The sequence below is a fragment of the Tiliqua scincoides genome, chromosome 3 (assembly GCF_035046505.1).
Source record: "Tiliqua scincoides isolate rTilSci1 chromosome 3, rTilSci1.hap2, whole genome shotgun sequence".
NCBI lineage: Eukaryota > Metazoa > Chordata > Lepidosauria > Squamata > Scincidae > Tiliqua > Tiliqua scincoides.
The window spans coordinates 193,728,908-193,746,385 of record NC_089823.1 but is presented as its reverse complement, the minus strand read 5'-3'; the positions used below and the strand labels follow the sequence as shown (position 1 = coordinate 193,746,385).

Here is a 17,478-nt window from a genome sequence, read left to right as displayed (position 1 = left end):
CACTCTCACTTTCCTTGTTAAACTTTATCATTTTATCTGAATTATATCAGCTAATCTATTTAGGGGCAAAGGAGATGTTTTACTGTGCAGGGGCTGGTCTAAATGACTTTTTTTGTTTGTTCCCACTGCCATATTCCTATAAAATTAATGACAATGAGAAAGAATAGATATGTATTCATGCCTCCCTCAACTCCTTCTTTATGGTTAACATTCCCAAACTCTTCTTCACTTGCCTAGAAAAGTGGTGCATAGTTGAAAGTTGGATTATATCAAAACTAAATTACACTGGGGGTGGGATGTATGGGAGCTACAAACATAAGAACTGCAAAAGGGTTCAAGATACTTGAAAGCTCTACAGAAAACAATGCAGTCAAGCTTTTCAGAATCAGGTCAGGGGAGGAAAAAGCCAAGTAACTTTCCACACTAACATAAGGATAGTTATCTCACATCATAGAAGAGTCCGTCTGGAAACTGGCGGAAGCACTGAGCACAGACAAAGCAGTTCTCATGATACAGCTCCCCGTTGCTGTTCACAATTCGCTCGGTGGGATCAAAGCGAGCTTGACAGCGCTGACACACAGCATTCGCAAGGGCATCTGACATGTTACTGGGGGAACAAAAACAAAACTGAAGTCAAACCATTACCAGTGTCATGCTTACAAAGTGAATCATCATCAGTATCTATAGCCCTTCCCCACTGGGGAGACTATGGCATCTCCCTCCACAGCTCCACATGCCACACCTTCGTAAATAGGCTCATCTCATATTTTAAAACGAGTTCTAGGACATTTGTGAAATACTGTCCTATAATGTATGTTATATATATACAGAAGTTCTATACGGTCCAGCTGCAATGCCCTTTCATTGTATATTACCTCTTCAAACATCCAAACACCCCAGTAGGATCAAGGTTCTTAAGCAAGATAACTCGTAAAGGTATTTGCTTGACTTTAAAGGAAAGCCTTTGAGACACTGACTACCGCAGTGGTTCTCAAACTTTTAGAACCGGGACCCACTTTTTAGAATGAAAATCTGTCAGGACCCACTGGAAATGATGTCAGAAGCGACATCATCAAGCAGGAAAATTTTTAACAATCCTAGGCTGCAATCCTCCCCATGCTTACCCAGGAGTAAGTCCCATTTACTATCATTGTTAAAAAGCATAGACATAGTAGACTGTTAAAAGTACAGATGTGTAACATTTCCCCAAATGCAGTCTCATACTATGGGAGCATCAAGTCTAATATATTAAAAATAAAATATTGAAATGAATGGGGACCCACCTGAAATTGGCTTGCGATCCACCTAGTGGGTCCCAACCCACGGTTTGAGAAACACCAGCCTATAGAGCAAAAATGGCTGGAGAGGGCAGGGCTGAATGGTAGTTTTGTGAATAATTTTATCCCTCATGAAATGAGGTTCCACCTTTTCAGCCATTTTTTGGCACCTCTATGCAAAGGATGCAAAACTAGTTCCAATGTGGCAGGTGTGTGAATGGCGGGGGGGGGGGATGCATCCCTGTTGCCCGTACTACTGAGGTGCTTCCTCACATTAGAAAAACATTTACATTTGGTTGCACATCCTGTTGTTCCTCTGCACTGCATTATTTTCAATACATTTGGATATGGGAGTGAATCATTGACAGGTCATCAGGAGATCAACTGTCATTCAAGGCACACAGGATTGGCCTTTAATGATGTAAAAATGTTCACTGTCTCTTGCTTGCAGTGTGGTAGAGGCCTTAAAGTTAGCAAAAACAGGAACACACCAAAAACACTAACTACTAGATCCTAGCACAAGCCTATGCATATTTACTCAGAAGTTCCATTTATTCCAATGGGATTTGGAATAAATGGATTGCATATAGGACTGCAGTTTTAGAATTCAAACACTTCGGCTGAATTCTTGCATAACAGGCCACAAAATGATCAGCACTAATGCACAATCTCTGGTTTTAATCATGCCCTGGCTGTCATTGGAAGCTATTTCTTTGATCTAAACTTTCTTGTTTCCAGCCAAATCTCTTCTTGTAAACCAGGTTTACAGTTCAGTCCTATCTTTCTAGCACCAATGCAGCCATGCCAACAGAGTATGCGCTGCATCCTGCGGTGGGGGGGGGGGGAATCACAGAGGCCTCCTCAAGGTAAGAGAACATTTGTCCCTTTATATTGAGGCTGCATCAGCACTGGGAATTTGGTTAGGACTGGGCTCTTACAAATGCAAAAGGGATACAAATTTAAATATTGTTGATAAATAATGAACATGCAAGTAATGCTCTTCTAACTCAAACATCTGATGATGTAACCCATAGTCCACAAATGTTTATGTTACATTTCTTACAGCACAATCCTATGCCTGTCTACTCAGAAGTAAGTGCCACTATTTCAATGGGATTTACTTCCAGGTCTTATCTGGGCCTTGTACTGCCGGACCTCATGCTCCAGCAACTTGAGGCCCTTTGCTGTGGCATGAAAGCCAGGACAACACCACATGCTTCCAGGACACTGGCACAAATGGCAGAGGCACAGCACATGCACCAGCAGTTCTAGAGGCCATGCTGGTGTTGGGGCAAGGTATGAGGGCATAAGGAAGGGGTGGGAAGCAGGCTGGAGGGGATGGATCTCAGTGGCAAAAGCTCTTAGCAATTACCCTTGCTAATTGGATAAGAGGCACTTTTTTAAGTGGGTGCTCCTCTTTTATTTAGCAGGGGGAGAGTAAATGGCCCTCCTCACCCCAGCAGTGTCTTTTCTAGTGGCTGTCTGCTGGTGTTCTTTTGGCATCTTTTAGCTTGCGAGCCCTTTTGGGAAAGGGAGCCATTAGTTATTTGATATTTCTCTGTAAACCGCTTTGTGAACTTTTGTTGAAAAGCGGTATATAAATACTGTTATTACTATTATTATTATTATTAAGCACACACTGGATCTTATCCCTCATTTTCAACCTGCCTCGCCCCTTTCTCTTCTTGGACTTGTGCCAGTTACATAGCTTGATGAGGGCCAAGGACACTAATAGGCCACCAGGTGGCCTACCCAGAGATAAGTAAAAATGGTTTTTACTTACCTCTATTTGGCCTTCAGGTCACATACCCCCCCCCCCATTAGATGCAGTACGTGCCCCATCAGCACAGATGCATTGTTGCCAGTGGTAGGGGATAAGATTGGTCTGTTAGTCTTTAAGGCACTACAAGCTTGTTTGTTGATTTTGCTGTTCTGTTCCAAAGGGATAGTTCTGTAGAACACAAATATCCCTTTGGAAATCCTTGATATAGCTTTTTTCTACAAACCTGAAACAGTAAACAAAACCTACAGTGGTCAGGAGCAAAGCTACACTTACAGATACTGTCTGAAATATGGAAAAAGCGAAGTACAAATGCTATGCTTGCACATTCGTAACAGGGCAGATGAGAAGTTAATCTGAAGCTCACTACTATGCACTGCAGTGTGAACATAGCAACCCAAGAACAGCTGCTGAAATCCCAGTTTGTATAGCTGGTAAGCTCACACCAGCACTGGCCACAGAGTCACAACTGCTGGTATAGAATTGGCCTCTAGGGCTCCTGACAACTCAGCAGCTGCCCCCCTACCCTTGGCATAGCTGTGTCACTGACAGGAAGGGGAAGGGAAACAAAGAGTAATTGATTTACTCAATTCATGCTAGTGTTTCATATTTTAAAACAATCTTCCGCAACCAAACTTGCAAAAACTCTCAAAAATTTATGAAAACAGATCATAGCAGACAAAGAGTTTCAGTTTCCAAATCTGTTCAGTAAGTGCAATTTATGTAAAGCTGCAAGATTACTTAAGAGAAATGAGAACACCCCCCCCCCCAATCTGTTGTTTTGCAGGGCTATGGTATTGTCCTCAGTTCTTTCTGACCTCAGAAACATTTCTGGATTCTAGCTCTGCAGATCTCAAATTCATCCATCCCACCCATCCGCCCACTCATAACAGCTTAAAAATGTCAAATGTGTCAAGATTTACCATATTTAAACACTAGAGCCGACAGCGGGTTTTCATAATTCCTAGTGAGACGTTACAAAAGACCAATCATCCAGACAACCCAATCACAACAAATAAGAAATTATAAAGAAGACAGAATAATTAACAATTAATGTTTGGTGCTATGTCCCAAAAGTAGTGAGAAAGCTGGGGAGTACATAATAGAAACAGATAAATGATAAAGAAACTGATCATTACGCATGAAAATATAATTGATAATTGTTCATTGATAATAAGAATTCATTGCACCCCAAAGAAAGGTACTTTACTAATGGAATAAATTGATCAATTAAGTGGCTGCTGATGAGTAAATATAATTACAATATCAGAGTAGACAAATTTAAAAATAATCTGTAAACAGTCCTTGCCAATAAGATCAACTTTTTTCTACCCACTGAAAAATCTCATAGTACACGCTTCACGAACAATACAAAACTCACTTAAAATTACTGTCTTCTCACCACACCTCTCCTATCACCTTCTGATACCAACAAAAGTATTTTCATTGCTGTTTCCATCTTTATGCACCCAGTCACCCATTAAGCCTAGTTAACACTCCTGTACATATGTGGTCCTGCACCTGTTTGTCTGCCCCATCTCAGCCTTTGTAGTACCGTAGCTCTAACGGGCCACTGAGTGCTTGGCAACCAGGCAGTCTTGGCCCTTCTCTTCAGCCCTTCAATCTTCTTCATCATGCTACAGTCTGGACTAAGAGCAGCATATGCTGGAGGCAAGGTTCCCTAAGATACTACGCTACTAAGGTTGCATTGGTAAAAACTTTGCCGAGAGCAAAAACAGCTCCTTTTTCTTCATAGGCTCAGATGAGATTGGAGGCTCTCTCAAAATAGCCACCCAAAGAGAATGTTTCATATCCCAGCAAGGAAGCTCAGACATATTTGCACCTCAAAAACCAGTGGTGGTGCAGCACAAGACAATGCAGGACATGCATTGTCATGAAATATGTGGCTAAATTTAGTGAACAGCCATATCTAAATCAATAATTACTGATTACTGGTTACTCATCCCAAACTGTTTCCCAAACTGTGGATTGGGACCACTAGTGGGCTGTGAGCCAATTTTTGGTGGGTTGCAAAAAATGAACCCCATTTCAGCCTTTTGCCCGGCCTGAAAGTTTCTCACTGCACATCTTGCTCCCCAGTTCAGCCTTCTGGGTACCCTGGAATGACTGTAAATGTTTGGGGAAACAGTCTTTCAACTCAGTTTCTAGATAGAGTCTAGCAAATGTGTATACACACACACACACACACACTAAATGTACAGGGTGACCAGATACAATGGAGGACACACTGACTATACCTTTAACCATAGATTAGAGAGGTAATTTTGGCAGGTGCAGTTTAACATGGAAGAGTTTGAAAAGCTGCACCTGCCAAAATTCCCTCTTCTATACAATGGTTAAATCACAGGCACTATCTTCCATCATATCTGTTCATCCTGTATATGTAAGATCTCTAGCAGCTTCAAGAGCACAGGAACCCGATTGTTATTAATTAATATTATTAATAAATAAAATATTATTTCTTTCTAGATTTCTTTTTTGTTAGTGGTTCACAATAGACTGTTGTTTTAGAAGTGGGTCCTTGTGCTAAAAAATTTGGGAAGCACGGGTATACTAAATATTTGAGCCTTTGGGCTCAAGTCCATAATTCATAAATTGTCCTGAATAGTCCTTTTCAATATAGACAAATAAAATTAGAGGTGTTTCAACACATGTTTTTGCTTACACTATCTCAATTCATTCAACAAACTGCACATTCCAATCACTTCTGCATACCCCTCATTATTTACAAGATTGCAACCCAGGAGGAAAGCAAGTCAGGAGAGCCCATAAATTTGCCAGGGGTTGACTCTCAGTTCCCCGACTCACCTTAAACATATATGAGCAAAGTGTATTCTTGGGTCATCACATAAATAGGTCTCTAGTATTTAGCTGGTCTGTAACTTGGCAATAACTATCGTTGTCAATTTTACCATTTTATTTAGTTACCTTGATATTCCACAAGCTTAAAAAGTAGATTACTTTGCCTCCTGCATCTTTTGTTCCTTCTTTCTGACCTTCATGATTTGGGTTCATCTTCCTTTCTTTCCTGTCATTGTAGAATGTGGTATATTGTCTTATGTCCTATTCAATACTTGTTTCCTCCCCAAATGTTTTTTCCCTCATTCCTCAGAGAGCCTTTCATTTTCCTGTACATTGTTCTTTGCATCAGTGCTTCTCAAACTTCCTTCCTTCAGGAAACCCTTTCCACATGGACGTGACTGTGAAGGAACTCCTGCACAGCACAGCCATTTCAGGGAGGCAGCCCAGAGTGCACTCTCAGTTTGCCTGGCATGCCAGTAAGGACTATCTGGATATAATGTTGCCCTGTACACTCTAGATGTCTCAAAGTCCCCACATAGATCCCCAGAACACAATTTGAAAACCACTTCTTCCACTTGTAATTTCTCCCATTTCCAAACACCTCAGTATATTAGTTCTGTTTTATATTGTAGCATTTTCCCTTTTAATGGATGCTCCTCTATATCCACCAAACTAGCTCATGCAGCAAGCACACATATTTTCATATAGAATCCACACAAGATACCAGACCATTAAAAAGTGCATGAATTAAAAGGGTGAGAGCAGAAACATAAACAGATCTATTATATGCTCTTAAGAAAAGGAAATATTATATGCTCATAAGAAAAGGAGCATAAAAAAATCAGTTCATTGGTTTGGTCTGGACAGCTGTCCAAAAGTTTCTTTCTTCCACTGTCTCCTGAAGAAAAGAGCACATGCTAGGCATGTAGAAGGTCCCAGATTAGATCCCTGCCATCTCTGGGTAGCACTGAGAAAGACCATGCCTGAAAACTTGGAGAGCTGCTACCAATCAGTCTGTATAGACAATACCAACCCAGATGGACTAATGATTTTACTCAATTCAGGCAGCTTCATAACTTTGCCAAGAGCTAGATAACTCTTTTTTTGCTATCTGCTTGATCTGGTGGAAACAGAGGGGCAGTCAAACACCTGGTTGGCCACAATACACACAGCTGTGTGTGCCCTGTGTGTTTGGGGAAGAAGAGGGTCACAGGTTGTGTAAGCCTGCATTCTCACCTATTAAAATTACATATTTTAAAAAGTTGAAGGATTTATCCAACTGCTGAAATAAAATTACAAATTCTAAGTCTTGAACATTTCTAGAAATGCCCATTCAGGGGACCAGAAGCCAAGGAGGACAGGGTTCCTCTGTCTTTAATGTTAGTGGAGGAAATTCTGGCTGGTACAGCTTTTCTTACTCTTGTATGAGAGTAAGAACATTAGACTTTTAAAACACACTTGCCAAACAGCAGCTCTCTTGTATGGTATTGCAAGCGGCTTTTTAAACTCGTTAGGTTTTAAACAGAAGATTGTAATGTGGCATGAGATAGTGCTATTCAGCAAAAGATTTTTAAAGACTTGCTACACATAACTTTGCAAGATTCGTAACTATGAGTTTATATATAAAATAAATCCATACTGTAGATGATCATATACCAAGGACAAGGCTATTGGTCCCTTTAAGAATGCTGAGGAACACAGGTGTTCCACAAGGGCTGCTTCTTTCATGCTGCAGTGATACAAAATAACTGTACTTTCTGACCTTTTCCCTCCTTTAAAGTTCTTAAAGGAACAAAAGCTGTGCCCCTTTTGTGGCATGCTCATCCTATGATGAAGAAACAGAAAGAAATAGCTGACTTAAAAACATTCATATTATAAAAGTTTTAGCTAGGACATGTACTAACAACTAAAATTTAATCAGGATTTTTTAGTAGGTTGAAAATTTACACACCACACCGCTTGTCTATATGGTGCTGATGCCTCCATCCTGTTTGCCACCAAAACATCACCAAGCGAGTAAATATTTCCACTGTTGTTTTCCTGCAATTGTTCAGAACTGAAAACTTCATACCAGGGAAACATTCTCCTTCAAATGAAGAGTGGAAATTAAAACACTGTAGTTTCCAAGCCACCTAAGGAAGGTTTTTGCTTCAAAGGAAGCCTAAGGAAAGATTCCAATATACCAAGACCCATTCATTTGACAAAGCTTTATCCGAAAGACCTACCCAAATATCCCAGCTGCCCTCTCTTTCCCATCATTCAACAGTGACCCTGTGCCACTCAGACGATCTTGCCGGCGCTGATAAAGTCTGGAAGATGTCAGCCCCCGAAGTCTTACGCAGGCTGTGGAACTCATTACCTCTGGGATGAAAACTGTATGAGGCTAACTGAAGAGCAATCCGTCAATAGCACTGAAATTTCAGAGAATCCAATTCTCCTGGAGCACCGTTTTTCTCAGAAATGCTAATCAGAACAAGCAAAATCCATCCTCCTTAAACAGCACTTTCAGCTCCATAATTCTTCAAACATATACACTTCTTTCTTCAATGCATCTCATTTATAATAATTTTATAAATAGGCTGAGAATTAGTGAAGTTTATTCAGAGTCATTTGAAGAAGAAATGAATTTCAAATAATTTGATTAATCCACTAAAAAGCACAAGGCCACTGAATGGCCAATTCAGCAAAAAAAAAAAATCAGTTCTAATAGATATTAGGCAGTTTTCTAATACTGCAGGCTGCTAACAGAAAGTAGCAGACTCCTTTGTATCAATCTTCTTCAGTTGTCCCATCATGGTCCCTGTACTACCTACTGTTCTTTAAGTCAGTAGGACAAACGGCAGTCTGGTTTCAGTCTGCAAGATCACTGTCACAATAACAAGAAGTGAAAAAAAACACAAACGTACTTTACATTCCATTCCTCATTACATTCATGCTGGGAGGCACAAAGGATTCAGGCTCAAACTGTCCTTTTACACAACTCCCATTCCACGCCCACTCTAGAGACAGGATCCCATTACACAGGCTGGAGTCGTCACTTGAAATTTTGCATTGTTTGGGCAATCCAGAATTGCCTCCCTCCCCCCTCCTTCCTCCCCATCCTTTTTCATTCTTGTTTCATGATAATTTGACTTTATGATATAACTGCAATGTGCACTTAAGACTTCTTTTTGTGGTAGGAAAATATATTAATACTCACATAAACACACAAACTGGAGTCACAAAAAGCAAAACAGTGTTTAAATTCAGATCCTTGCAGCTCAATCTTATGCATGATGATTTTGAAGCAAATCCTACTGTGTTCAGTTAGGCTTCTGTACTGCAGCGAGTCATGGACTCTTCGCTCACAACAGGAGAGGAAACTGAACGCTTTCCACATGCGCTGCCTGCGACGCATCCTCGGCATCACCTGGCAGGACAAAGTTCCAAGTAACACAGTCCTGGAACGAGCTGGAATCCCTAGCATGTATGCACTGCTGAAACAGAGATGCCTGCGTTGGCTCAGTCATGTTGTGAGAATGGATGATGGCTGGATCCCAAAGGATCTCCTCTATGGAGAACTTGTGCAAGGAAAGCGCCCTACAGGTAGACCACAGCTGTGATACGAGGACATCTGCAAGAGGGATCTGAAGGCCTCCTGTGGACTCCTGTGGACCTCAACAGGTGGGAAACCCTGGGCTCTGAGCGGCCCACTTGGAGGCAGGCTGTGCAGCATGGCCTTTCCCAGTTTGAAGAGACACTTGGCCAACAGTCTGAGGCAAAGAGGCAAAGAAGGAAGGCCCATAGCCAGGGAGACAGACAGGGACAGACTGCACTTGCTCCCAGTGTGGAAGGGATTGTCACTCCCAAATCGGCCTTTTCAGCCACACTAGACGCTGTTCCAGAACCACCATTCAGAGCGCGATACCATAGTCTTTCGAGACTGAAGGTTGCCAACACAAGACTGTAGGTTAGGATTACAGCATTAATGAAGCAAAGAAAAGGGGAGTTTCCCCAGTATCATAGCTGAGCAGACTGTAATCAGAAGTATTACAAGTCAGGAATGACCATTCCATAATATAGTTGTTTCATTTTTCACATTCATAACATGCTTCATCTGGTCTTGAAAAGGTTTGTTATTCCGACATATTCTACATGACTTTTAACATATTTAAAAATCATAGTCCAGGGTTTTCCTAATATTACTGGAAACAGTAGCTCCCCTAATGATTGTAGTAATTGACTCACTTGGGTGGTTTGATAGAATTCTGCCTTTGTTTCTGCACCTGCCAATTCCACTCACAAGCTGGAAGTGCCTCTTACCACTCTCTGTAGACCTATAAGCTGCTACAGCATATGGTCATGATAATGCACCCTAAATCCCCCTCATGACCCATTAGTTACATAGGGCACAATCCTAACCCCTTATGTCAGTGCTTTCCAGCACTGACATAACGGCAATATAGCTCTGAGGTCAGGGAACAAACATTTCCTTACTTTGAGGAGGTCTCCATGAGTGACACCCAACTGCAGGATGCAGCACATGTCCCATTGGCACCGCTATGCCAGTGCTGGAAAGCACTGACATAAGGGGTTAGGATTGCACCCTTACTCATTGTTCACTTGAGAACCATAGTATCAGCAAACATCAACAAAAACAGAAAAGATGAAAAGATGACATGCTTAGCATCAACTTTCAAATTAAGACTTATAAATAGGCATAACGTACACTTCATACAAAAAATAAATTTTCATACAGACCTGCTTCAAACAGACATAAATCTAAAGCACATTATGCATGTAGCTTAAGCACTGGGTGTTAGTTAGTCAAGCACATATTAAGATATGATATGACCACCAGCTGAACATGAGGCAATCCTAAAGAGACAGAGGAGCACTGTTGCCCTTGGCCAATTGAAGGGGGGTCAAATACCCTAATCCGGGTTGCAAGTCTTCTTGTAAGCATGTATCTTTGGTAATTACAACTATGGTTTTAATCTTCATGATATTAGTGTGCTCAAGCATTGGTTTTGAGTAGAAGTGCATACATTATATGCTTTGGACTTTTGTCTGTTTGTGGTAAGTTTGCATGAAAATTTAATTTTGATCTAAAATGTTTTATACTAATGTTTTGGTTATTGTGTCTTTATAGCTGTGTGCAGTAAGCATTGCTACTAATTTTGATTCACAACTGCTGATCTTCATGCTTATTGCACATTTTGTACTGACAATTCTTCAAATTTGAGGTGCTTTGCTTTTTTTATAAGTGTTTGCCAACTGATAGCATCACTTTCTGTTCTTTTGTATCACTAAAAACCCAAGCTAAAAACCTACCACAGCAGGCAGGTGGGACAAGCACATGTTCCTTTTGACTCTCCCACTCCCCACATGCACTCAGCACTCTATTGTCTCTACTTCATTCATCAGCAACAAGAAGCCCCCATTCCTCTCTGCAAGATGTTAAGGATCTCTGAGCATAAAGCAGGCAGGAACAGATAGCACATGCTCATCCCCTATCTTCCTTGGTACCTGCAACCACACACCCCTACACTTTATGCTCTTCCCTGCTTGGGACACAAATAATAAGGATGGTCACACACATAAAGATAATTTGTTCTAGTGCACAATTAAATTAACAGCCCAATCCTACGCAATCATGTGGAGGGGTTTATGACAGCAGAAGAGACTTCTGCTGACACTTCTGCTGTCATAGCATGGGTGCTGATGGAGTGCACTGCAACTCTGCCAATGTATCCTGCCGTACCCACCAGACCAGGTAGAGTAGCAGTGGGGGAGGAGGGAGAAATGGGTCAGGGGGGCATGAAAGAGGTGGGAGGGGGAAGGAACTGGTACATATGACCTTTGCCAGTATCCTATCCCTCGGCCTCCTGACATGCCTCCTTTCTTTCCTCAGATTTGCGCCAGCTTAAGAGCTGGCACAGGTCTGAGGAGACCCACTGGTGAGCAGAAAATATTTTTCCTCTCTCCCTTCCCTTCTAAAGCCTTATAACCCCCCCCCCCTCCAGTTGGATATAGCATGTGGCTGCATTGGCTGAGGTGGAGGGGAAGGACAGAACTGGGCCCCAGATTGTGGATTTCCCCCTTATTTTAGGGGAGGAGGTCTGGTCTAGAGGGTAGAACCTCCCTTAACCCGAAGATAACATCAGAAGGTTGCCAGTTCGAGGACACCGGCAGCTCCCTGAACAGCTCCCTGAACAGCTGAGAATGGCGAGACCTTGAAGCAGCTGACAAGCCAAGCTGAGTGATTCCACCTGCTCTTGGTGAGAGCAAGAAGCGTCTTGGCTGCCCTCCATGTGAGAGATGGAGCTGCTTGTCAGCCTGCGTGGGAGAACTGGAGGCCAGAAGTGAGACCAAACCAGGAAGATCCATTCTGAAATGTTGTTGGTTCTTGAACGAGAAAACCTCTATGATCGTAAAAATCCCCTTGAGGGATTTAGAAATGCCTGCCTATGTAAACTGCCTTGAATAAAGTCAGAGGAGTAATCCGATGACCAGAAAGGCGGTATATAAATACCTAGTTATTAATTATTATTAATTATTATTATTTTATATTCACTTAAGAGGTATATTTTTCCTCCATCTTCAATCAAAGGTTAAACTGGGACATAGAAGTCTCATTTTGGGATATGCGATCATGCTTACAGTTCCTGTAATAAAACTGGTAGTACTGTATCTTATCTTTTGTTTTGCCATCAACTTCCTTGCTCTTACATGGAGTATATGGAGGAAAAGAGGAGGCAACAAGGGGTGCAGAGAGACCTGCAAGTAAAGAAATAAAGGAGACAAAGGGCACCAGATGGGGACACAGTCTCTATGTGGGAAAAGCAGAAAAAGGAGTACAGTACACAGAATAAGAGATTCAGGGTCCAATCCTATCCAATTTTCCAGCATCAATGTAGCCACAATCCAGCCCACAAGTAAGGGAACAAATGTTCCCTTATCTTGAGTAGGCCTCCAAGACTGCCCCACCATCACAGGATGCAGTGTACAACCCATTGGTATGGCTGCATCAGCGCTGGAAAATTGGGTAGGATTGGGCCCTCAGAGAGATATGAAAGCTGGTAATACACAGAGAAAAGAGAAAGTGTGCTATGGGTCACAGGAAAAAATGGGGAGTTATTGAGTGAATTAAGAACACACAAAGTTAAAATTGCAACTAAAATATACTTTTCCATGGTTTGTAGTGTGGCCCCATTCAGTTAATAAAGATGTGACAAGAGCCCTCAGAATGATTTGAGTGATCTGTGCTAGATTCAGGAAAATAATCTCCCTGCAGAAATGTTAGCCATAATCCATGATCAGAACAATTTTTAGACCACCATCCTAAGCATACTTACCTGGAAATAACCTCCATTTAACGCCTTGGAGCTTCCTTCCTGTTGAGGAATGAAGTGTCTCTAGGCTGTAGTCCAGTGAACTCTTACCTGGGATTAAGCCCCAATGAACTCAGAGGGGATAACTTTTGAGTAAACATACATAGGATCAGGCTGTTAGACTCTGTTTTCCCCACTAGCCAGTCACACAACTGTAGGGATAATTCATTTTACTTATTATCAAGTGTTGCAAATTTACATCAGCATTTACTGTGAAAAACTTTCAGATGGATACTTGCTATTAAAATATTTCAGAAGGCTAGCTGTTTACTGTGCTTAACTTTGAAATAAGGAAGTCACACCCTACTCTAGAAATGAGGGAGATGGACTTCTGCTCTGAAACTCCATCTCCCTCAATCCTAGAATACTGGTTTGCAGTCACTTGTTGAGCAGAATTCTCTCAGCACGTACTCGCACTCTTGTTATTAATGCACATAAGCCGTAACAGTCAAAATATCATGCTTTTAATACTGTACATTACTTGAACAACCAGCTGAGACAAAAATAACAGTGACAACTTCCAAAGGGGCAGCCTTGCCCAGTGTGTTGTGGCAAAAACAAGAGCCTGGTGGTGCAGACATGGGTACAGAGGAAAAAACAGTGAGGCAATGAGGCAGTAGGTAGTGAGGCCCAAAGGCCATGGGATAGTATATCTGCAACTTACTGAGATCCCAATTCTATGCATGTTTGCTCAGAAGTAAGTCCCAATATAATCAATGGGCTTCTCCCAGGTAAGTGTGGATAGGACTGCAGCCTGAGATGATACAAAATACAAATTATAGTGAACCAAACACGCAGAAAGGCACATTTTCAGACCAATCCTATGCAAGTCTATTCAGAAGCAAGACCCATTATGGTCAAAGGGGCTTACTCCCAGGTAAGTGTGGATAGGAGTGCAGCCTTAGAGCCCAATCCTATGCCTGTCTACTCAGAAGCAAGGCCCCTTAGAGTCAAGGGGCTTACTCCCAGCCCAGGTAAGTGTGTTCACTCAACAGCACAGGCCTGGAGAGGGGGAGGCACCTCTCCTGACTCCGAAGGGGTCGCAGGCAGGGCAGGCTCCGCTCGCCCACAGGGGCCGGAGGCAGTCAGCGAGAGCCGCCCAGCCTTGGCACGGGCGCCCGCGCATCTCTCCGGCCCGCGCTTCCTACCTGCCCGTCATGGTGGCACTCGGTCTGCGCGGCGGCGGCGGCGGCGGCGGCTGTGCTGCAGGCGGGCGTGCAGCTGCCTGCTGGCGGAGGACGGGGCGAGAGGGGCCCGTCGGCACTCGAGGCAGCGCCCAGCCAGCCTGGCGGGCGGTCGTCCTCCGCCCTGTGCTGGCTGCAGCAGCCGCGGGCCGCCCCCGTGGCCTCCCCCTCCCTCCGCCCTCGGCCGGCACATACTTTTCCTAGAAAGGGAATGGAACAGTCAGCGGGGAAAGGGCGGGCAGGAGCCAAAGCCTCCCGGGGAGACGCCTCGCTGGAGGGGGCATATCCTGCGGCTGGAAGGGGGCTCCTGAGGCCCACAGAACAAGCACCCCTGGGAGCCAGCTGGGTGCCATGGGGGAGGGAGCAGCCCAGTGGGTGCTCCGCTTGTGGTCATCCGGAGGCAGTCCTAGGCCTTTCTGCTTAGAAGTGAGCCCCATTAAGAACATAAGAACAGCCCCACTGGATCAGGCCATAGGCCCATCTGGTCCAGCTTCCTGTATCTCACAGCGGCCCACCAAATGCCCCAGGGAGCACCCCAGATAACAAGAGACCTCATCCTGGTGCCCTCCCTTGCATCTGGCATTCTGACATAACCCATTTCTAAAATCAGGAGGTTGCGCATACACATCATGACTTGTACCCCATAATGGACATCCTGTTGCACATCCTATGCACACTTTCCTGGGAGCAAGCCCCAATGAATCCAATGGGGCTCACTTCTGAGCAGACAGGCCTCGGATTGCAGCCAAAAATCCACTACATAGTGGGTTTGTTTTTTTTCCAAAGGGATGTCCTTAGTGTCCAAATTTAGCAGTGACTGTGTAAGAAATGTTTCTTGCCTGTTTTCTGTGCAAACATGTTTTCAACGCTGCATCTCTCAAATCTGGGCTTGGCCTCAGCTGCTTGCTGTCTGACTCAATGTCCTCTCGGACCATCCACACTGGCACATCTTCTGTGTGCCCCCCCCCAAAAGCTGGCTTGCCTCTGATTCCACCATTCGTGGTCTTTAAATCCCAGTGAGACAGTTTTCCTACCTGCTGTGGCCTCTGCCCCCTGTCTGGCCATTTGCAGAAGGGGTGTGGGGACACAGGTATGGACAGGCAGGTCTAGCATTCATTCATTCATTCACTTACAAAATTATATCCCGCTTTATCTCTCAAGTGGACATTCAAAGCATTGTGAATCGTAGCCTTGTGCCTTGGCTTCTTAGGGTGACCTGGGGATGACCTGTGAGCCTTAGGTCCTCAGCTGCACTGTGGGCACGAGCTGGGCATATTTGGAGGGGGGGGGGATGCCTTTCTCATGCTTTGCATGCCCTTACTGTGCATAGGGGTACTTCAATTGAGGCTAAGCAGCTGAGGTTCCACAGTGCACTGTCAGCAGGATGCAACCACCTTGACGTAGCTGCTGTGGTTGAGGTGCATGGCCAGGTGGATCAGGCCTGGGAGGGAGCTGTGTAGTCACACTTTGGGATGTGGCATGTTGGCTAATGGGAGTGGGGTGGGGAAGAAATGAATCTGTCATGGTCAGGTCTTGGCTTTGATTATTATACTATAATCCACTATATTACTTACTATTGCCTCAATTGAAGGATAAGCTGTTTTATCCATTATTACAACATTGTTATCTACACTAGTTAAATATTATTATTGTTTTAATCAGTTGCTGTGTTGCCTATTATTGCTTCAAGCAAAACATTGGCTATTGGCTATTTTAGATATGAGTATGAATGTGTGGAATGAATGAAAACTGCTTGCATTGTATTTGCTTTCAGAAGACTGAACTAGGGAAAAGCATGTGGAGCTGTGCATTCTTGGAGAGATCCCAAGTGAGTCATGGTGATCAAAGAGACTCAAAACAATGTGGAAAAAAGGCTTTGTTTCTTAAGGAATGGTTGCAACTATGAGCTCTTCTAATGTTAGAATGCTGACATGCAAGATATTCAGGAAGAAACCCTTCCTGCATGTAAGCTGAACTAGGTGAGGGACAGTTAGATGAGGGAATGGGCATTAGGTCACTCAGTAAAGTCATAGCCCAATACTAGGAAAAAACCCTATTTCGAAAATGACATCAAAAGGACTATAAAAACAGCAAGCAAGATCTGAGTCAGGGAGAACCAGCAACAAGAAAGCCTCAGTTGACCACCAACACCCTGGTCTGTCAACATACCTGCTATCCTTCAGTTTCTCACTTGAGTTGTATGCAAAAGAGAATGTGTTTATAGGGATGGTTTAGATTTCTTTGCTAGCTTGATCCTATTTTAGATTGCAAGAACAAATAGAAATAGGCTTTACTGTTCCTCCTATTGCTGCACAATAAAGTGAAAACAGGCATGACAGACAAGGATTTTATCGAACATCTGCAGATGTGCAGCATCTGCAAGACAGACCCAAGTGTGGAGCTGCCAAGCAGCCCAGTCTGCTTGGCCTCCTGTGCTTTTGCAGGATCCTGGCAAACAGTAGAGTGCAGTGCAAGCAGGGCTTTGCTGCACCAGTTGACTCACTGCTTGGCATGGAGCTTGCAAAGCTACTTTGGCTTATCTGGGATTGTTCTGTTGGTAACCACACTGATGAGCAGCTGGGACAATGAAGGCCATTGCTCTAACACATCCAGTGTCCTATCCCTCTGGTATGGTGGTCTGTGGTTGTAGGGGGTTCCCATCCTTGGCTTCTGCCAGGATGCAACCTGTGGAGAGCAAAGAAACACAAATTTGCAAGATAGAGGCTGACTCAAGTCCTGGCAAGAGTGCATGATGGGGTATGAGTGATACCACCAGAGTGTGCATGCAGCTGTGCTCACCCTTACCAGAGGCATCTGGGGGGGGGGAGTGCTATACTGTGATGGTACCCTTCCCACTGTGTTGAGTGTTGTAGCAGACTCCAGCATGTGTTGCATTTTCTGTTCTGTATGGGCAGTTGTCATTCTGGTCAACATATCCTCAGATAATGTGTGTACTTGCAGCACTGGGAATGGTTGAGGTGCATGGCATTCTGCCAGAGGGTGCTTGTTGCATTGGGAGGATGAGATTGCCCCACAAAGAT

General features: G+C 43.6%; 1 protein-coding gene across 4 annotated transcripts in view; it reads right to left on the bottom strand.

The window, feature by feature from the left end:
- Nucleotides 1-14,604, bottom strand: part of LIMS2 (LIM zinc finger domain containing 2) — a 36,824-nt gene extending 22,220 nt beyond the window's left edge. Inside the window, exons 1-3 of one of the 4 annotated variants that reach the window (XM_066619388.1) lie at nucleotides 14,402-14,604; nucleotides 13,918-14,007; nucleotides 448-607 (exon numbers count right to left, since the gene is read on the bottom strand). In XM_066619388.1, the coding sequence (XP_066475485.1) occupies nucleotides 448-607; nucleotides 13,918-14,007; nucleotides 14,402-14,412 (261 nt within the window). In that variant the 5' untranslated portion in view covers nucleotides 14,413-14,604. Of the gene's footprint in view, nucleotides 1-447; nucleotides 608-8,105; nucleotides 8,244-12,591; nucleotides 12,640-13,917; nucleotides 14,008-14,401 lie in introns of those variants that run through there. The other 3 variants (XM_066619386.1, XM_066619387.1, XM_066619385.1) reach the window with 3 other exon arrangements.
- Between the last annotated feature and the right edge of the window lie 2,874 nt (nucleotides 14,605-17,478).